General features: G+C 37.7%; 1 protein-coding gene across 3 annotated transcripts in view; it reads left to right on the forward strand.

Moving 5' to 3' along the window:
• The window catches only part of wdfy3 (WD repeat and FYVE domain containing 3), a 253,917-nt gene that overhangs the window by 78,033 nt on the left and 153,215 nt on the right, over nt 1-22,669 (forward strand). For all 3 annotated transcript variants that reach the window (XM_052010252.1, XM_052010254.1, XM_052010253.1), the window contains 9 exons: nt 760-869; nt 3,632-3,793; nt 7,050-7,242; nt 8,593-8,779; nt 10,793-10,959; nt 11,797-12,264; nt 14,085-14,174; nt 17,797-17,990; nt 18,326-18,780. In XM_052010252.1, the coding sequence (XP_051866212.1) occupies nt 760-869; nt 3,632-3,793; nt 7,050-7,242; nt 8,593-8,779; nt 10,793-10,959; nt 11,797-12,264; nt 14,085-14,174; nt 17,797-17,990; nt 18,326-18,780 (2,026 nt within the window). The remainder of the gene's footprint in view (nt 1-759; nt 870-3,631; nt 3,794-7,049; nt 7,243-8,592; nt 8,780-10,792; nt 10,960-11,796; nt 12,265-14,084; nt 14,175-17,796; nt 17,991-18,325; nt 18,781-22,669) is intronic.

The raw sequence follows: 22,669 nt of genomic DNA on the forward strand, positions 1-22,669 counted from the left end.
GCACTTCCTATTCTTGAAGCATGATGTATTATTCATAATCTTTTGGTGGTACTATATTCAGTAGCCTAATCTAAGGATTGAAAGATTGCCTGTCTTTTTATCTTTGCTTTTAGTGACCAATGATACATTCTATCCCATTTTCAATAATGCTCGTTCTTTAAGTCCTCTCCATTTTTACATTGTCTTATATTTTAAGTTGCTTTCAATATAACCTTCACTTCATCCTCTTCCTTTATAAAGATGGCTGCAATGTGCTCACTTAACATTTTACCAAGTCCTTTTCCTGTCTGTGAAGATCTTTTTTGGATACTTCATAGGCTTCCCCAGATCATTTCTTGCACTTCGGTTGTAAAATGTTTCAAACTTCAGTTTAGTGTTGCTGACTCTTGCTTTCTTATAAGCAATCTTTAGCTCTTAATCAATTTAACAATTCCTACTTTTCATAATTTTCATGAGCGTTAACTGAATCTTGCCCATGACATGTGACATGTAACATGTAACTTATTCAGTGACTATAAATTCATGCAGTGTTGTCATTTGCCTCATTTACCTATAGTAAAACACTTGGCTAAGTTTGTTTATTCATAGAATTTGTATTTGTGATACTTTGTGGCATTGGATACCAACTTTTATTATTTAGTTTATTATCAAAATATGAAATGTGCACTATTTTGTGACAACATGAACACTTTCAATGATATTTCTGGTTATTGGTACAATGATTAGTTATGTCTGCTTATGATTTCCTTCTGTTAACAGAGGCAGCTAGTCGTGCCATTGTCCAGTTTTTGGAAATTAATCAAAGTGAAGAATCAAGTAGAGGATGGATGCTTCTCACTACAATCAATTTATTGGCATCATCAGGACAGGTTATTTCACACATAACAAATAGTATGAAATAGAGTTTCCAGGTGTGGCTGGAACCTTCCCTCCCACTCTTCCCAATTCTTTTCTTCCCCCACCCCTTCTTCCTCTCTTCACTGCCCCCCCCCCACCCCCACCCCCCACACACAAACATCTGCTCCCTTTTGGTGTGCCAATTTTCATGTTTAAAATTTCTGAGAATCTTCAGGCTAAACCAGTGCCTTAAAAGGAGCAATGGGTGACTTAATCATGCAGTTTACTTTGAATTGGGAACTGGGGGTTTTTTGAAATGTGGCTGGCTATGACTGAAGACCAGAAGTGAGGGCTTAGACTGCCTGTTTGCCGTTGGGCCTGTCCTTGGTGCTCACTGGCCAATGGGTCCAACCCCAGTCCCCTCCCCATCTTCTAGGCCTGTATCTGAATCCAGGTCTACACTCAGCTCTTGGCCCGAGTGCGTTGGTGGATGGAAGTATGACACTGGCTATGACATTGGTGCAACAGGATTGTGACTATAAAACGTGTTCAGTATTTTTGGCTATGAATCTGTTGAGGCAGTTTCAAAGAGTTCTTTTAAAGGGTTAGTATAGGCATAATGGACTGTAAAGTTCTTTGAAATATCATCCTTACCTAGCCTCCTTCACAGATATTGCTCTTGTTAGAAACTGTGTATGTGAACTTGAGAGTGTGCAGGGAGAAAATCTGTCTGGTTTTGTGAACAAGACCAGAGAGAAATCTTTGTGCTTTGAGAACCAAAGGCAAATAGCTGACCTTTTTTAAAACATAAAAAACTTTAGTCATTTTTTTTCTGAAGAATCTGAACTATTGTCTTTAGAATTGAACTGAATTTAATAGTACCAACATTGAAGATTGCAGTGCTTTCAAAAAGTGTCCACATTTTAGGAATAGGTAATAGGTAAATCCCATATTTTTGGTTTTTCTTCTTGCAGGATGATTTCATGCGGTATTCGTGGTTGCAGTAGACCATTAGGCCCCTTGAGCCTGTGCTGATCTCTGCTTGAGTGATCCAAGCACTCCCTTATTATTAGATTATAAACTGTAATAATTCTTGTCTAGAATACAAATAAGCACTAGAAAGTCCAATGTTTTTGTGTCTCTAAGGCAAAGAGATGCAGATGCAAGAAATCTGAATTATAGGTAAAGCACTGGAGGTATTTAGCAGGTCAGCCAGCATCTCTGCAGAGGAAAATTAAAGCTTCAGCTCTGACAGTGGCTCAAGAAGCATTGAAATTTCAGTTGATGAGTTTTCATTAGCAACTGCAGTAATTTTCCTTTTAGAATGTATAGTATCTATAATAGGTTCATGGATAGGATGGGATGGGAGCAGGCAAGAACAAAAGGGGAGGACTGGTCAAGTGGAAAGCAGGAGAAATTTGGATGACAAAAGAAGAATGAGCCAGGGTAAAATAATGGGTAAATTAAATAAAAAATGTCAAGAAAGCGTAAACAGTAAGAGCAGAAGCATTGCCAGCACCTACTCCTTTGGAAAATGGGAACCATGGTTATGATTTGAAATTGTTTAACTGAATATTGGGCAATTTATAGTCTTCCCTGCTCAATCAAAAGAAGCATTGCTATTTCTCGAGTTACTATTGAGCTTTGAAACAGTTTGGCTCAAGAGCCAGCAGGGTGAGAGCTGGAGTATTAAGATAGCAAGTAATCTGAAGTTCATTGTATTTTTTCACCGTATGGAGCTCTTCACGAATGAGCATGTCCTCTTCCCAATGAAGAGGAGACCGCATTGTGTGCAATTAATGCTGTATGTCATACTGAACTGAAAACAAAATCCTGGTGATGTGTCATTGACTTGTAATGTTAATACCATTTCTCTCTGTAATAATGATACTTGACCTGAGAATTTCTAGCAATATCAGTTTATTTAAGATTTACATCATCTGTGTTTTTTGCATTAAGGATAGGATTTGGGTTTTGGGCACTGGATGTTGGGGGAAGGGAAAGAACAAAAGGACAGGTGTTGCTTCATGGTTACTTTTGTGGGAAGGTGCTATGTGAAAGTGATTTGGTAGGAATTATTTCACATACTGGGGCCCCTTTCCCGCACCAGGGCCGCGGTTCCCATGCTCCCTTTGATCTACTGGGTTCACTGGAAAATTCATTATTCTACGTGTAGCATTTTTAAAAAAAGTGAATTAAAGATGTATTGTAGTATTAACAGGAATAACATCTGATAGCCTTGAAAATCTGCTAGTCCAGCACCACCAAAGTGCCAAGCATACCAGATTACTGGAGTTTTTTGTACATTGTGTGCTTAGCACATAACAACAGCGTGTATTTTTCTTTTCCTCTACTTTCAACAGCTAGTGTTAGAACTGAAGTGTAAGTGGTAGCTCCATTAGCAATCTTAACCAATATAATGTTCAGATTTTTTAACTAGAACTTGCTTTGAGAAATGTTAATCTGGTAAATGAGACCACTTCTCATGAGTAACTGGCAATAGACAGTTGATCCATGCAAGGTATCCTAGTCTAAGGTAGTTTTACTTTTTAGGGGATGTTTGTGTGATAGAGAATGTGATGTTATAGTTGAGGGATAATCACTTGCATTGAGTGAATTAAGTGTATGTGGTCGGTGACTTAGTTATGAATTATATTTCCAATTGCTTGTCCTACTACTTGTTGTATTTGAAAGTGTGTTGGAAATTGTTGTACCAAAAGATACAGTTAGAGGATCAGAATGCTCTTTTAATATAGATAACAATAGCCTGATTTTCTTTCTTTTTATGAAACAGAAAACTGTGGACTACATGACAACAATGTCGCTACCTTCCACGCTGGTTAAATGCCTTTACCTGTTCTTTGATCTTCCTCATGTGCCTGATGTACCTGGAGGAGCACAGACAGAGCTACCACTGAGTGAACGACGGGCACTATTGCAAAAAGTATTTGTACAGGTGAAATGTTCTTTTATGTTTGAACCTACTTGGCATTTTCCTGAGATTCTTTCATGTCATTTTCAGTTCAATCCACCACTGCCACTCTTCGGCCATTGTATATACCACCTAAGAAATATACTCCACTTGGATAGCAGGAGCTTAGGAGCACCACCACCCATCCAAAAAACACTTTCTGCCTGACTTGGGAATATATTGTTTTGTTGTGGCTTAGTCTAAATATGATAACTTTCGACCTACAAATGCTGTTGGAGTACATCTCCATACAGACTGAAGCAGTTCAAGAAATGGCTCACTGTTCAGCTACGCAGAGGATGTGGGCAATAACTGCTGGCCTTGCCTGTTATGTCTACATGCTGTAAATGAATTAGCCTCATCCAGCAGCAGCTCCCTTAACGGAAATGACCACTGTTTTTCATTAGGCGTTCAGTGAATTGGGTTGAGCGGTAATCCTTAACTAGAGCTGTTAAAATGTTTATATTGGATTTTGCAGTTTTACCAATTAAATGTGTATTTTAATGTAAAGTGCAGTTAATTATTTTTGATTGATATATTGTGAGAAGGCTAAAAGGTTAAATTAAGGATAAAACAAAAGTTTTAGTGATTCTGGTATTTCTTAAAAACTACCAATTATTCATTTTTTTATCTTTTAATGTGCAAATGTATTCCTTCCATTTCACATTTTATATGATGTGTAAAAATAGCTATTTTTAAGCACAGTGTCATGCCCTTTGAAAATATTGTAAGAGTCACTTTTCAGAAGCAATATTATGTTCAGTCTGTGTTAAAACATTTTAAACTTCGGCTCCATCTGTCTGAGGTAGAATTGAACCTTAGTTACAGAAGTGGAAATGGCAGCTGTGCTACAGATTTCCTTTTCCCCAGTTCCAATATGTAATTTTCAATATTTCAAAACACGATCTCCAAGTTGAGACATGAGTTTAGGGAGCTAAGTAGCCATTCAAAGAGCAGGACCTCAAAGGTTGTAATCTCTGGATTGCTTTTCGTGCCACGAGTTGGCGAGTATATGAATAAAAGGATAGTTCAGATGAATGCTTAACTGAAGAGATGGTTCAGGGGGATGGGCGTCAGATTTTTGGATTGTTGGGACTGTTCCTGGGGAAGATGGAGCCTGTACATACAGGATGGGTTGTACCTAAACCAGAACAGGGCCAACATCCATCCAGGGAGGTTTGCTAGTGGTGTTGGAGAAGGTTTAAACTGAGTTGGCAAGGGAATGGGGCTCAGAGTAGGTGTTCAGATGGGGAGATAGACTCACCTAGAGGAGACAAAGTTAGTAAATCCAATGGGCAGAACAGGCTGGTAAATGCACATGAGGGGAATACCAAGCAAAATTGCATAAATCTTAATAAAAGAAGTCTAACTAATAAGGTAGATCTCAAAGCTTTAATTAACACAATATTGTTGCCATCACTGAGATATGGTTGCAAGACAGGCAGGACTGGCAACTTGGTATCCCCAGGAAAAGAACTTTCAGGTGGGACACAAGGGGGTGGAAAAGAGGAATGCATGTCAAGGAATGCATTGTTTCAGTATTGAGGGAGGATATTAGAGAAGTATATCGTAGAAGGCTCCTCAAACATGGCCATATCATGGAGATTAGGAACAAAAGGGATGCTGTCACTTTGCTGGAGATATATTACAAACATAATAGTCAATATGAGATAGGTACAGATATGTAGGCAAATAGCAGAGAGATGTAATAAAAATAAGGTAAAAGTACAAGGGGATATCATTGTCCCAAATATTAACTGGGATAGCCTTAGCATAAAAGACTTGGGGGGGGGGGGGGGGGGGGGGGGGGGGGGGGGGGTGCGGGAGGGGGGAGAGGTCAGATGGGGTGGTGGTGTGTCCAGGAGAGCTTTTTGATCTGGTATGTAGATAAACCAACAAGGGAAGGAGCATTACTGAAACTTAGTTTGGGGAATGTAGTGGATCAAGTGGACGGAGTGTCATTTTGGAGATAGTGACCATAACTCCATATATATCAAAGTGGTAATGGAAAAAGATAGGGATGGACCAGGAATACAAGTCCTAAATTGGGAGAAGGTCAGTTAGATTAAAATAATTTGGGACCTGGCAAAGAGTGCATCTGCTTGCAGGTAAGTACACATCTGCACAGTGGGATCCATTCAAAAGAGAAATAACGTAAGTTTGGGGCAGCATGTTCATGTAAGGGTAAATGCCAAGGATAACAAGTACAGAGAACCCTGGATGTTGAGGGCTGGATAAAGAGATAAAAGGAAGCAGATGGCAGGTATAGGGAGCTAAAGATGTGGGAAGGTCTGTCAAGAGTATAACTACTGCAGGGAGGCACTTAAAAAGGAAGGAAGGCAAAGCGCGATCACAAAATATCACTGGTGGACAGGATTAAGGTAAATCCAAATGCATTTTATATTAGGGCAAAAGAATAACCAGGGGAAAAAGAAGGACCCAAGAGGGACAACAGGGGCTATCTGTGCATGGAGCCAGAAGATAGAAGTGAAGTCCAAAATGAGCCCTTTTCATCAGAGGAAATGGAACTTTATAATTGGAGGATTCAGCGAAGTGGAAGGTGAAATTCTAGTGCCAGGCTCTGCAAATAAAGAGGAGGTACTTAATGCCTTAGCAGGCTTAAAGGTAAATAAATCCCCAGCTCCAGAAACTGGATTCATCAATTTGTGGTCATCTGGGTCTGTCTGGAAGCTTGCATATTGGAATTTAATATTACAAGAAACAAATCTCAACATCAGTTCAATTTTTATTTAACATGATCGTTCTTTTTTTATATAATAAATAAGCTATTATTCTAATACAAAATATGTTCATGCTAGAAATTGGGTGCTAAGCAGTTGGTGACATTTTTGCTACTTGATATGGAAGCTATAAAAATATAATTTCTTCACATGCTAGTGGATCAGTTTACTTTTGTAATAGTTGAATCTGTAGTTTCAGCATTGCTGTCTGATACACTTAATGAAAACCAACAACTGAGTAAGCTAATGGAATGTCAAACTATGTATGACCAAAATCAAATAACCAAATACTAATCTTAATTGTATTTCTTTTTGAATCTGTGATATTTTTTAAAGGAATATGTTGGTGTTCTTAAAATGATATCATGGTTGTAACTGTAGGATGTATTACCTGGTTCATTTTTGCGATGTGTATCAACTATGAAGGCTGCCAAGTTCACCAACACATAAAATAAATAGTCACAGGGTTTGACATTACAGCTGTGATGCTTTTTTGACAGATCTTGGTGAAACTCTGCAACTGCGTGTCACCAGCAGAAGAACTAGCCCAAAAAGATGACCTGCAGCTGCTGTTCAGTGCTATTACCTCCTGGTGTCCCCCCCATAATATTCTTTGGAGGAAGAGCGCAGGAGAGGTGCTAATGACCATATCTCGCCATGGACTTAGTCTCAATGTGATCAAATATATTCATGGTAGGTACCTGCAATATCATTATCATTTATATTTTTATGTTCAAAGAAGAATTTGTATTGTTTTTTAAAAAAAGCAGTGCAGTTCATTTGAATCTATTGTACCGTATCATTTTAAAGCTATCAATGCTAATTTTAATTAATTGCACATTCTCAATAGCATTTAATATATTTCTTGGAGCTTTTTTCTCAAATGTCATAATTGATTCTGTTTTAGTTGTCACGTATTGTTAACGTTTTCTATTACTATCCTTAGTGTGTCTTTTAAATTAATATTTTCCTCTGTTTCTGGCAGTAATGATACTTGTTATTAATTAGAATAACTATCATACCCCCTTAAACTTTTCTTTGTTCAAGTGAGTGTTTAATTTTAAAAATGGTTTATGAAAAACCTCAATCAATTTTTAGATGTGAACTGGAGATTTGTCTTCAGGTATTGCTGGCTATGTTAATCATCAGGTTTTCTTATTCATAGAAGGATATAAACTATCAACGATCATCCCTGCATCAGCTCTTTTCAAGTAATCCCATTCTCCCATCTATCTTGCTGTAGAGTATGGGCAAAGATACATTAATTAAAAATAAAAGTCCCCAAATGATGGGGTGGAAAGTCTGCACCTGTGATGTAATAAATAACAGTGGGTAACTATTAACTGTAACTCCATTAGGTATTGGTTTATTATTGTCACATGTACTGAGATATGGTGAAAAGCTTTTGTTTTGCATGCCATCATGCCATGCATAATTACATGGAGGTTGTAAAAAGAAAATAAAATACAGAATATAGTGTTGCAGTTACGGAGAAAGTGCAGTGCAGGAAGACAAATAAAGTGCAAGGGCCACGATGAAGTAGATTGGGAATTCAAGAGTTCATCTTTTAGCATATGAGAGGCCTGTTCATGAGTCTGATGACAGTAGGATAGAAGCTGTCCTTGATCTCTTAGGCTTTTTATCTTCTGCCCAACGGGAGAGGGGAGAAGAGAGAATGACTGGGGTGGGAGGGGTCCTTGATTATGTTAGTCACTTTCCCAATTTAAGTTCTGACATTTAAATCTGTTGCCTAGCTTAAAATCATACTTGTTCAACTGGAGCCAACGTTTTAAAATATTGTTTGCAATAAGTAGTAAAGCAAGTTCAGAGAATATCACTCTATGGTAATTTACATCAAAAACCCTGTTTTTTTTTACTTTGCATTGGACAAATTATTTTTTGAGAACCTGCATGAAATTATAAAGAAAATTATTTACCTGTCCTTCATTTGTCTAGAAACAGTGGGAAGAAAAAAATATTAGGTGGGTGAATCTACACCAACAACTTTCCAAGTTGTTAATACTATGTTATTTTTGTATATAGAGAAAGAATGTGTAGCCACATGTATCCAGAATATGCAGCAATCAGAAGACCTTTTACCTCTGGAAATTGTTGAAATGTTTGCTGGGCTGTCCTGCTTTCTTAAAGACTCCAGTGATATATCGCAAGTTCTTTTGGATGATTTTAGGTCTTGCCAAGGTTACCAATTTCTCTGTGATCTTCTGCTCAAGTAAGTGTCCAGCAGATTTATTGTTACGAAAGCAAAATTCTGTCGACTAACTCCAATAATCTGACACACTTGAAATTTTGGAGATTCCAGACTAGCAAATTTTCTGGACTTTTGGATATTATTTTCATTAATAACAGAACACATTCTTAATTCGCTTCTTTTAGAATATAATTTATAATAAATTTTAAAGTGAACCAGATAAGTATAAGGGAGCATAGGAAGCAGGGCCCCAGTGAGTGGAAAGGAAGTGTGGGTACTGGGGCCACAGTGAGTGGATTGAAAGGGTGGGAACAGGTGGCCCAATGAAGGGGAAGGGAGTCGGCGCACTAGGGCCCTGGTGAATGAGAATGTTGCATGGGAACGGGGGCCTCAGAAAGGGAGCACAGAAACCAACATGGCAGTGAGCAAAAAAGGAGCACAGAAACGTCACCTGGTGAACCTGATGCCGAACCGTCGGGATTTCTGAATGGTTGAAATATGGGATTATTGGAGTTTTTACTGTATAACAAAATGCTGGAAATATTCAGCAGCCTATGGAGCATCCCTAATGAGGGAAAACAGTAGGTAATGTTTCAGGTCAATGACCTTTTCTCAGGAAATACTGTATGCATTAATCTGTTTCATCAGTTGGATCGAAGATCATTAACTTGAAATGTTAACACTTTCTCCACTGATGCTGCCTAACTTGCTGAGTATTTTCCATATATTTGTTCTTATTGTACATTTTTTTCATTATCATTTGTGGTTAGCTATTCAGTTTTAAGGTCAATATGCATGTTTCAATGTGGATCTGATGGTACACTGAATACTGCAGTAATACTTCTGCTTTAAAATCTAATAGCATCTAAATTCAAATATGGTATAAAGTGGATCTATCCATGTTTTTGGACTGGGTAGGTGGTTGTAGCTGGTGGTGGGAGGATTAAAAGAAAATTGAATCAAAACTTGTGAAGGTTTTCTGAGAGTGTATGTGTGCTTTGAGGAGATGATGGTTTATTTATTTTCACTTTCTTATGGATAATATAAGATTGGGGTAGTAATTTGTTCTCAGTCATTTGTGCAAAATGTGAACTGTTGCGGTGTTTGTGCATTGAATTCCCTCCCCAAAGAATTTTATCATACAGAACTGTAAAATATTGTAGCAACTAGATTGAAGAGATTGAATTGTGATTCTAGCTCAGATATAGGAGCCCATAGTCAGATTATATTTAAAAGTGCTGTTTGCAAGCTATAAAATTGCTGTTAACTGCAGTGCAATTGCTCTCGTTAAGTGTACACCAAAAAAACAACCTAGCAGTGAATAAAAGTGAGACCATTTGACAGAAATCATTCCTGAACCTTTTTTCGTTGAAGTCAAATCACCAATAATAAAATTTTTTCATGTCACTAACATGCCAGGGCAGTTGTATTGAACCTGATTAAAATATAGTACTTAAATCTTGTTAAAGGTTATCACCTGGTGAACAGCTTCTCTCTTTTGTATCTTTATGCATTTTGGTGGTGTTCATCCATAGTAGCCTGTTGCATGAAGCTGTTGTGTTGTGAGCGACTTTATCCTTATTGCTGCTGATGCTGAATTTGGCAGTAAACAGATCCTTGGAATGTTGCAACTGCAATTAATATTGACCTAAAATTTCCATTTATCTACCTGTTCCTCACGGTCATTGGTCACCTCCCTCTGAGACCGGTTGTCATTTGGAGTAAGCCTCCTGGTCCAAACTTCTGGGGAGAACTTTGCTCCAACGAGGTTGATATCCTGAGCAGCAAGAGCCAAAACAATCAGCTTTAACTAATTCAGCGACAACTTCCACCTCCTTCTGTATGTCCATTCCCACTCAAAATCCTCCCTTGCTGTATGCTGAAGACCAAGTTGGAGCTGTTGTTTATTATAACCTTTCAAATTGGAGGTGATCTATAGAAAGAAGACAGTTCTACTTCTCTGCAGTTAGTTTTAATTATGTTTTACACAACAATTGACATAATCAACTATTATTATGTGCATGCAAATTTTAGATTGGAGCAAACAAAAGAGCCTGATGCTAAAGAGGCACTAATAGATTTGGTACACTTGGTGACTTCATTGACAACATATGGGATCAATGAATTAAGACCCACAGGCATAAGTAGCGGAGCACCTTTCCTTCTGCCAGGATTTGCAGTACCACAACCTTCTGGCAAAGGTAATACAATGAGGTCTTTCTCAATATTGATTTGAAGAGTAAAACTGTCATAAATTTCCTGCAAGCAAGTTTTCATTTCTTGCAAATGTAACATGATGACCTTATTCATGTCAGCAATTTTGTATTACATATCACACCATTTTGATGCAAATGATCATTTCTGTTGCAATCGTTATCACTAGATAAGGTTTGATAATCAGATTTTAATGTTGATTAAGTATCTTCAAATTTATGTATTATCTTAAAATAAAATTTTGTTTCAGTGATTTTTGGATATAATACTAAACATATGTATGGCTCCTACATTTTGTAAATGATTAACTCAAATTGATACCAATTGTATTCCTTCTATAATTTCAAAACAAAAAGGAAAGTTAATGCAGTGCACCCTTATAATTAGGCAAGTGTACTTGGGGAAAGCTAAGTAAGAAAGTGCATTATAGTTAAATCGAGAAGTCCTACACCATTTTCCTTTTTTTTTGCATTGTTATGTAATTGTTATGGAAAGTGCTGTACTAAAGTAAAAGAACTTGAACATCTGAAAATGTTATTGTACTATGCTTGGAAAACAACTTACGGTATAGATAGGATTCAGGATCCAATATTTGTAAAGAAATTAGTAGCACTCTGGTCTCAAGCTGTGAGAAAATTAAATACTGCAGGATTTCTTTTTATTAATGATATGATGAAAATATGCTACTGTTTAGTTTTGCTTTCACAAAATTTAGTTCAATTTATTGTAAATTATTTGGGGATATATATGAATTGCATTGTCTAAAATTGCAGACTAGTTATTAAAATCGTGCATTGAATACTGTCATCCTTTTTTCAAACTAGGTTGCACAGTAAAAAACATCCAAGCCTTTTCTGTTCTTCAAATCGCCTTTTTAAAAGTGAAAACAAGCCATCTTGCCAGAATCATCTTAGATGCCATTTCAAACATCTATATGGCAGATAATGCCAATTACTTCATCTTAGAGTCTCAGCACACCCTCTCTCAGTTTGCTGAGAAGATTTCCAAAGCCCCAGAGGTGCAGCCTAAGTACTTTGAAATGTTGGAGTTTATTATCTTCAGCTTAAACTATATTCCATGTAAAGAACTAATAAGTGTCAGCATCTTGTTAAAGTCCAGCACCTCTTACCAATGTAGCATCATCGCAATGAAGACGCTCTTGAAATTTGCACGCCATGATCCTATTTTTAGGGATGTGTATCGAGAGGTTGGATTGCTTGAGGTGATGGTGAATCTTCTGCACAAATACGCTGCTCATTTAAAAGAACCCATTCAGAGTTCTAATGATCCAGGTATTTACTTATTTGTATACATTCATTGAATATTTAAACATGATTTTTCCATTATCAAGATGACCATTGTATGTCTGGGTTTTGATTCCTGCATGGAAATGGAATGACAGAGGTGGGGTAGGAAGCATGAATATGGGGCTAGCTTGGTGGATTGGCCGGTCATTTCCTGCCTGAGTTTTCAGATCTGAATACCATATAAAATTTGGCATTATTACTTCAGATATGACATTATTTCTGGTTTCTTCAGTATCAGAATTGATATGAAAAAATTCACGTGAGTACAATTTTATAAATGATATTATTTCAGAATGCCTTCCAATTGGTCTAAGGTTGGCAACTGTTAAAATACTGTTGGGCCCATTGAACAATAGTTTATTTGTAATTTGGTTCTGTGCTCACACAAATGCAAATATGTCACATTAGTTTTAGATCACTTTGTCCCATTCATAAGAACGTAAGAAAATGGGAGTAGGCCACTTAGCCCCTCAAGCTTGCCCTGTCATTCATGGTTGATCTGTTCCAGGCCTCACCTCCCCATAGCCTTCAATTTCCCAATCTTTCAAAAAATTATCTATTTCATCTTTAACTATCCCCCAGTGATCTAGCCTCCACAACCCTCTGGGGTAGAGGATTTCAGAGATTCACCACCTTCTGCAAGAATGTAGTTCCTTGCAGCATCCTTCCGGCCTGAAAAAGACATTTTTATTCCCACTCTGTCTTCAATGCGATAACCAGTCTTCAGTCTATGCTAACACACTTCTGATACCATGTGCTGTTATCATGTATATCAGCCTCTTATGTGACACCTTGTCCAATACCTTCTGAAAATCTGGGTAGACTACATCTACAGTTCCCTTCTATCAACTCTGCTTGTTACATCTTCAAAGAATCTAGCAAACTTGTCAAATATAATCTACTTTTCATAATATTATGTAGACTTGGTTTGATTACAATACAGTTCTCTAAATGAATAGTTATTTCATTCTTTATTATAGACTCCATTATCTTGCCAACAACAGATGTTGAGCGAACCTGCCTATACTTACCTACTTTTTGATTTACCCTCTTCTGGAACAATTTAGTCACAGTTTTGGTTTTCCAATCAACTGGTACCTTCCCAGAACTCTGAGTTTTGTAAAATGTCAGCCAATGGCTCCGCTATCCCTGCAGTTGTTTCCTTTTAAACCATTGGGTATAGGTCATCAGGATGTGGCGGCTTGTTTGCCTTCAGTACCATTATTCTTCCTAATATCTTGTCACTGCTGATAATGATTGTTGCAAGTTCTTCCATAGTCCATCAGAAATCTTTGGGATTTGTCCAGTGTCCTCCACTGTGAAGACTGATGCAAAGTATTGACTTAACATCTGCCATTTCCTTGTTGCCCATTGTTAATTCCCTAGACATGCTCTCTAAGGGTCCCAGACTTATCTCCTCTACCCACTTTTTGTATATATCCATAAAAGCCCTTGCTGTTTGTTTTGATATTAATTGCCTGTTTTCTCTCATTATCAATATTCCCTCCTAATTTACTTGTTAGTTTCTTGCTGATTGTTCTTGTAAAATTCCTTCTCTGCCATTAGTCCATGCCACTTTATATGCTGTAGTCTTTGAATTGATTTCATTTGATTTAATATTTTCCTTGAAATATATTTAATATTCTAGCTCCCATAGCTATTAATCAATTTTAGTTTAGTATTTCCATCGGTCGTCAATGAAGATGTATTTGGTAATAGTAATTTGGTGATGCAGTTGAACTTATCGGGGCCTCTAACGATGATGTGAACTTGCTAATGTTTACTCTGAAATTTGTTTACTAAAGCAAATTGTTCATTGGAGGACCGGAATCAGCTTGCCCTCTTGGTGATGGAGGCCCTGACGGTACTGTTGCAAGGATCAAATACAAATGCAGGTAATTGGAAGATCTTTTAATAAATTCAAATACAATGTTTTTGAAGGAAATATTTAATTTTACATTATAGCAGTGATTTTGGCATGGGGGATTTTTCTCTGTACTTAAGAGAATGGTCCATAATCCCTTTCATATTCATCTTTGGCACATGGGCATCACTGATGAGGCCAACAAGATTAGTCAACTCATTATGCCCTGAGAAGGTATAGTTAATGTCCTTGAATAGTACAATCTTCTAATGAAGGTATTCCCACACTGATGGTAGAAAGTAAAATCTAAAATTTTAATTCATGGGCAATCCACTGCCCTTCTAGTTGGAATTCATGGGTTTGGAAAGTGCTACCAAAGAAACCTTGGTGAGTTGCAGCCATATTCAATTGCCACAATACACCGATGGATATTATGGATTGTGCTACAGTTTTACCAATCTGTGCAAGTGCAGAGCATGTTGTCAGATTTTGGACTTTTCCATAATAACATTTTGCAAGTGACAGATAAACATTTTAGTGCAGAAGGTCCAGCTGCTTTCCTGCTCTAGTAGCCACAGCATTTATATGATTAATTTGGTTGAGTTTCTGGTCATTGTTAACCCTGGGATGTTGGTGGCAGATGATTTAGCACAGAAATGCTTTGAATGTCAATGGAAGATATTTATGATCTTTCTTGTTGGAAACTGCCATTCCCTGGAACATATAAAATATTATTTGTTACCTGATACTTATCAGGCCAACCCTGGATGTTGGCATGTTAACTTTATTATATGAGGATCATTGTGGTCTTAGTAGCACACAACCCCACATCTTTTCTTGATATTCAGCCATCAACATCCTGGGGTTAACAGAATTGATTGGAAGTCATTGAGGCATCATGAAAATGAAAAGTTTTGCTTTGTCTCTGTCTTGAGTGGGTGACCCGCTAATTTTAAAGAGTGACATATAGTTCTGAATTCTCTTAAAGAAAGAAACATGCACCCTCTGCAGACCTAACCTAATCAACTCATTAGATAACCTGACCATTCCAGATATTAATCTAGTTAACCTTCTCTGAACTATCTTCAAATCATTCCCTAAATAAGGAGACCACTGCTGTGCATAGTAGTCTGAGTGTCTTCACATGAACAATACACAGTAAAACTCTGAAAATCTGCAAACCAACTATTTGCAAATCCTGATGGTTCATCATCTGGCTCACCAGGTGATGTTTGCCATTCTCCCAGTCTACTCGTCGGGGTTCTGTTTCCCGTGCTACTTGTTGACTCGTTGGGATTGTGTTTCCCTTCCTCCCTCTCCATTTGTCAGAGTCCTGTTACCCACGCTCCCTGTCCACTCACTAGGGCCCTGTTTCCTGGGCTCCTTGGTGAGGAATACAGGGTTGTGTGGTAATGGGGGACCCGGTGAGCAGAAGAGGAGTGTGGGAACCAGGGCCCTGGTGAGCTGAAGGGGACCATGGCAAAAAAAATCACCTGGTGTGCCAGATGCCAAACCACTGGGATTTCTGAATAGTTGGATAGCAAATTATCAGAGTTTTACTGTAAATTGAGTTTGGTCATCTATGAGCCATGATTTCATTGAATGGTTTAAAGGACTAAATGATTTCCTGTTCTGATGTACCTAATCAGATAATTCAGGGATGGTCAGTGGTTTGGGTATGTATAAATTTGCTAACAAAAATGCTGGATATAATAAGCAGGTCAGGTAATATCTGTGGAGAGGGGAGGAGTTAACATTTTAGGTTGGTGACCTAGTAGCACATTACTGCATTGTGATTTTAATAAAATAACTGATTCTTATCCTGTTGAATAAACTACACAAATTTTTCACTATAACATTATTCTAGTCATTCCCCTCACCTTCATTAAAGGCATTCATTAAAAGCATTCACTTATCAGACATACAGCCTGTAACATTTATATTTTACCTAATACAGAAATTTCTGTCAAAAAAAAGTCAGACTTTGAAATCCATTTTTCAGGCATAATGTACAAAAAAAAAAGTACACTTTGTTGGGTTTGTTTCTTAGAACTGTTCATGTAAGTTGTACAAGACCATGTGCATTCCATCAGTGAACCAGCCCTGAACACTGTTCACCACATTGCACCTCCCCTCCACATTACTGTGCAAATGTTTCGATGTTGGTGGACAATGAGAAAACTAAATTGGCACTGAAATATTTCAAATCCTGATAAGTTAGTTTGAAGATGTTTGTTTGGAACTCAGTTACCCCAAGGAGGACTCAGTTGTGTTAAGTGTGCCATGGTTCTCGAAAGGTCAGTTAGTCTGGTGTCAAAGTAGATATAGTTATTCATTACTAATAGTTTTGAATTCCTTTTGTTACAATCATGTTGTCATACCTTAACATAAAAACAATACTGCCTGCAAAATGACACAATCATACACAATGTAAGCATTTTGAGGGAATTTTTTTTGGCAAAATAGCGATAAGAGGAAATTGTGTGAGAAGTTCCCTGATGATTTTCAAATGGGTTGACAAGAAGGTTTAAGCAAGAATTAATTTCTTGAATAATAGATAACAGGTAGTTAATTGTTTTAAAAGCATATCAAATTATTTGAACCAAAATGAAAGTAAAAGCTCCAACTTTTTAATTGGGAAGGTTGCAGAGTATTATCACTTTTACTATATTGCTAAAAACAAGTAGTGATATTTTTCTATACGAGTTAAATGCTTAAATCTGAATGCTACATTTAAGTGTTAATGTCAAATCAGAAATTTTATCAGGAATTTTTATAACTGTGGAGTTTAATATTCAAAGTCATTTGATCTTAAAAAGGATTACTTTACTCTTTAGCTGATGTGTCTGCATGTTAAGTTATTAATGGTGCTCTCTCTTCATGAAAATATTTGCTTTGCTTGCCATTCCATAATGCAGCACCATTAAGCAAATTGGGATACATCTTATTGCACATCTCATAATTTGTGAAAAGCTGACTAAGTAACACAGCAATTAATGTTGTTGCCTCACCGCTCCAGTGGTCTGAGTTTGATCCTGATTTTGGGTGCTCTCTGTAGTTATTCTCTCCATGACTGCATAATTTTCTTCCAGGTAGTTCAGTTTCCTACCATTTCCTAAAGATTTGTTGGTTACTGTAAGTGGATTATTGGCAGAAGAATCAAAAGGGAATTGATCGACATATGTGAGATGGAATAAATTGCATTAGTATAAAGGGAAATAAGGAGATTGGTAATGGGACTCATGAGATTGCTCCCTGGGAACTGGCGTGGACCTGACTGGCCAAGTGAGTCCTTGTAAGATAAAGGTATACCTTACAACAAGAAAAAGTTTGCCAGACCTTTTGAAAGAGGATAGAGCTACTTTGAAATAAAGATGCTCTGCTGGTAGTTGCATTATGGAATAGCTTTATATTTCAGAATTTTAGCGGAGTATTTTTTGTTTCCTTCTTTCAGATTTTGAACTCCACATAGACAATCATTTGGCATGAGGTCTAATGCGCAAACCATTTCTAGATGTATGAATATGTCATTTTGTAAATTGTTGCTAATCGCTGCAAATGGTACTTGAAAGAAAGTTTTGTGAAAAAGAGAATAGCAGTAGGAATGGCACAAAATAGTTTAAAATAAATTTTTGTTCCACATTTGTTTTAAGGTGTTTTCCGGGAGTTTGGAGGAGCACGATGTGTTCATAATATAGTGAAGTATCCCCAGTGCCGGGAACCTGCACTGATGATTATACAACAGTTAATTTTGTCCCCTAGCGGTGATGATGATATGGGTACTTTACTAGGACTGATGCACACAGCCCCACCTACAGAGTTGCAGCTCAAAACAGATATCCTCATGGTAAGTATTATATTCATATTTTGGGTTCAATTTTATATTTTTATACTCTGCCAAATATCTAAACCTTAATAATTTCAACTCTACATCTTATCAACTGTAAGGACTAAATAACGCAGGTACGTTTGATCAATAACCCAAGTTACCGTTAAGACTTGAAGCTACCACAAGTGAATATCTATTTTTGAATTATTGGAGGTAACAGGCGTCCCATAAATATTTCTGAATTTATCGAGATCTTGGTAATCCTAACCAGAATAATGCTATTACTAAAGATCTACTCTATATTTCCAGTAATCTACATGTTTGTTTTCTTGAAATGCTTATTGTCTCCACAGGCTCTCCTTACTGTGCTGAGGGAAAGTCATCGCACACGGACAGTGTTCCGAAAAGTTGGGGGATTTGTTTATGTCACATCACTATTAGTTGCAATGGAACAATCTTTGAGTAATCAACCAAAAGGAGTGTGGGAAAAGGTGAACTCAAACCAAGTCTTTGAACTGGTGTATACTGTCATTTGTACACTGACAGCAGCAATGCGTTATGAACCTGCTAATTCCCATTTCTTTAAAACTGAAATTCAGTATGAAAAACTAGCAGATGCTGTGCGTTTGCTCGGTTGCTTCTCAAATACACGACAAATATGTGCAACAACCTCCTACCCTTCAAATATCCAACCATTTCAAAAAATACTTGAAGATGATGCATTGTTGGATTCAGTTGGTCCCACACTGAAACATTGTAGTAAACTTTTCTGTTGTCTCTACAAAATGGCCACAGATTCTTTTGACAGGTAAGGATTCCATCAATTCGACTATTCTTAATTTGAAACTTTTTTTAATGTATGCTTTTTAGTTCTTAAAATAACTCAAACAACTCTTTCAGTACATTTAAATTTTATGAAGTTTTCACAGATTATTTTTAAAAATTTTCTTTAAATGATTGTATTTAGTAAGAAGGTAAAAATTAAATGATATGTTGATGTTCTTTAGTCAGTAATTCCCATTGGAATAGAAGGATAGTTGCTATATGTTGAATTCTTAGTGTTAGCACCAAGGTAGAAGTGACGTAAATTTTTATTCTAATCCTTAGGGTTATGATCTTTACACGTATACACAATAGTGATTTATCTGTGCTAATATGGAGTTAAGTGTAATTAATAGGTGCCTATGTATAAACTTCAACTTGTAATCTTGCTAAAATTAATGTCACTGGCAGATTTTTGTTCCCACCTTGTTCTTTATTGGAATCAGTGAAAGTAATTTCTGAAACTGCACTATTTCACTTTTCAATTTATTTGTTTCCATAAAAGTTTGTTTCAGTTGAATGATGATAAAGGGTTTTTAATTAGCTTATAAGTATTTTCTTAGAGATCCATTGTTTTGGCTAAGGCAGTTGCAAGTTGTATTGCAGAGTTTGAGCTCAGAATTTTTGGGGAAAAAAATGCTTTCTCTGTAAGGAGTTTGCAGACTTCATCTATTTTATCAAAAAGCTTTTCCAGAACAGTACTTTTTTTTAGGAGAACTGTTAAGGACACTTGCTTACCAAATTTTAAAATACTGTTTGATTTGTTGGAACTCAAAAATGAGAAAGATGCAGTCACTCTGATGGGATTATTTTATAGACACCCCAATAGCCACTGGGACATTTAAGGAACAGATATACAGGCAGATTAGGGAAAGGTGCAAAACCAAAAAGGTTGTCATAATGGGTGACTTCAACTTCCCCAATATAGACTGGGATCTCTTTAGTGTAAGAACATTAGACAGGATAGAATTTGTTAGGTGCATCCAGGAGAGTTTCTTAGAACACTGTGTGAATAGTCCAACTAGAGGAGGGGCTACACTGGACCTAGTATTGGGAAATGAGCCTGGCCAGGTGCCTTTCCTTTCAGTGGAAGATCATTTAGGAAATAGTGATCACAACTCCTTAAATTTTAAGATGGCCCTGTGGGAGAGTATTAAAGCGGGGAAGAGTATTAGGCAGGAACTAGGGGGAGTTAATGGGAACAGCTCTTTTTGGGCAAGTCAACATATGATATGTGGAAGGTGTTTAAAGACCAACTGCACAGAGTACAGGACATGCATGTTCCCAGAAGAAGGAAGGAAGGACAAGGATGGTAGAGGAACCTTGCATTACAAGAGAGGTGGTGAATTTAGTCAAGAAGAAAAAGGAAGTATATGTAAGGCTTAGAAACAGGGCCTTTGAGGATGATAAAGAGCTAGAAAAGAACTCAAGAAGGGAATTAGGAGAGCCAGGAGGGGGCATTGAAAGGTCGTTGGCAGGTAGGATGAAAGAGAATCTCAAGGCATTCTATATATGCATAAAGACCAAGAGGGTAACTAGGGAGAGGATAGGACCACTCAGGATAAAGGAGGGAACATGTGCTTGGAGGCAAAGTACATGGGTGAGAGGTCCTAAATGAGTACTTTGCATCAGTATTTACCAAGGAGAAAGATGTGGAGGATGCAGAGATCAGTGTGGAACGTGAGATAAGGAAAGAGGTAGTGTTGGGTCTCTTGAAGAATGTTAAGGTAGACAAGTCCCCAGGGCCTGATGGAATATACCGCAGGTAATCGAGAGAGGCAAGAGATGAGATTGCTAGGATCTTGACCAAGATCTTTGTGTCCTCCCTAGCCACAGGCGAGGTCCCGGATGACTGACGAGTAGCTAATGTTCCGTTGTTCAATAAGGGATAAGATAAGATCTTTATTTGTCACATGTACATTGAAACACAGTGAAAAGCATCTTTTGCTTAGTGTGTTCTGGGGGCAGCCCACAAGTGTCGCTACGCTTCCTGGAAACTATAGACCGGTGAGTCTCACATCAGTGGTAGGGAAGTTATTGGAGATGACTCTTCAGGATAGGATTTCTAGGGATAGGATTTATGAGCATTTGGAAAACCATGGCCTATGGCTTTGTGCAGAGCAAGTCATGTCTTACTAACTTGATTGAGTTTTTTTAGGAGGTGACCAATGAGGGTGGAGCTGTGGATGTTGTCTACATGGATTTTAATAGACAAGGTCACACATGGTAGGCTCATCCAGAAGATTGAGATGCATGGTGACTTGGCAGTTTAGATTCAGAATTGGCTTGCCTATAGAAGACAGAAGGTAGTGGTCGATGGGACTTATTCTGGCTGGAGGTCCGTGACTAGTGATGTTCCACAGGGACCCATTACTGGGACCTCTGCTTTTGTGATATATATAAATGACTTGGATGAAAACATGGATGAGTGGGTTAGTAAGTTTGCAGATAATACAATGGTGTATTGTGGATCGTGTAGACAATTGCCAAAGGATACAGTGGGATATAGATCAGTTGCAGATATGGGCAGAGAAATGGGAGATGGGGTTTAATCTGGCTAAGTGTGAGGTGTTGCACTTTGGGAGATCAAATCTAAAGGGACACAATTAATGGCTGGAGCCTTAACAGCATTGATGTACAGAGGGATCTTGGGGTCCAATACCATTAGCTCCCTGAACGTGTCAGCACTCACAGGCTGTAAATAAGGCATATGGCATGCTTACCTTTTTTAGTCAAGGCATTGAGTCCAAGAGTCAAGAAGTTATGTTGCAGTTTTATGAAAGTCTAGTTTGGCCATATCTGGAGTATTGCATTGAATTCAGGTCACCCCATTTATAGGAAGGATGTGGAGGCTGTGGAGAGGGTGCAGAAGAGGTTTACCAGGATGCTGCCTGGATTAGAGGGCAAATGCTATAAAGAGAGGTTGGACAAACTTGGGTTGTTTTCTCTGGAGCAGCAGAGGCGGAGAGGAGACGTGATAGAAGTTTAAGATTTTGAGAGGCATAGATAGACAGCCAGTATCTTTTCCCAGGGTTGAAATGTCCTCAGAGGGCATGCATTTAAGGTGAAAGAGGGCAAGTTCAAAGGAGATGTGCAGGGCAAGTTTTTTTTTAACACAGTGATGGGTGCCTGGAATGTGCTGCCAGGGGTGGTAGTGGAGGCAAATATGATAGAGGTTCTTAGGCACATGAAAATGCAGAATATGGAGGGATATAGACCTTGTGAAGACAAAAAGGATTAGTTTAGTTAGGTATTTAGTGACTAGTTTAATTAATTCTGCACAAAACCTTGGGCCGAAGGGCCTGTTCGTGTACTGTACTGTTCTATGTCCTAGGTATTCATTTGCACCACCGTGTAGCAAATGCATTTTGTAGAGGCTCAGCGAATCATTGAAGCATTTGTTCATTTTGTTCTCTTCTGTGAGCAATAATCTGAATCCAGCAAAGAAATTCAGGGAAAGTAATCAATTCTAGTCCTTTTTTTACATTTAGTAATTTAGTAGGTTATTATATTTAGCACTCAGCTATGTCTAGACATACACACCCCTTAGCCATGCCCACATGTACATACACATTTCTTGTTAGATTTAAGCCACACTGCTTTTGAAGTATTTCTCTGAAAAATCACCAGTTTTTGAAAAAGGGTGGACAGATTACCCAGAAGTTATAAGCCAGTCAGTTTCAAATCCATCAGGACAAAATATTTGAAGATATCCTGATAGAATAACACGTACGGATTTTAGGATTTGGGAACACTGTTGTTATGTTGTTGGTCTAGGAGTTCAAAGACCTGGACTAATAATCTGGAGAATTAAACTCAAAACTCACCTTAGAAGTTTGTGAATTTAGTTAATTGGTTAATTCTAGATAGTTATT

This window comes from Pristis pectinata, chromosome 2 (genome assembly GCF_009764475.1).
Source record: "Pristis pectinata isolate sPriPec2 chromosome 2, sPriPec2.1.pri, whole genome shotgun sequence".
Classification (NCBI taxonomy): Eukaryota; Metazoa; Chordata; class Chondrichthyes; order Rhinopristiformes; family Pristidae; genus Pristis; species Pristis pectinata.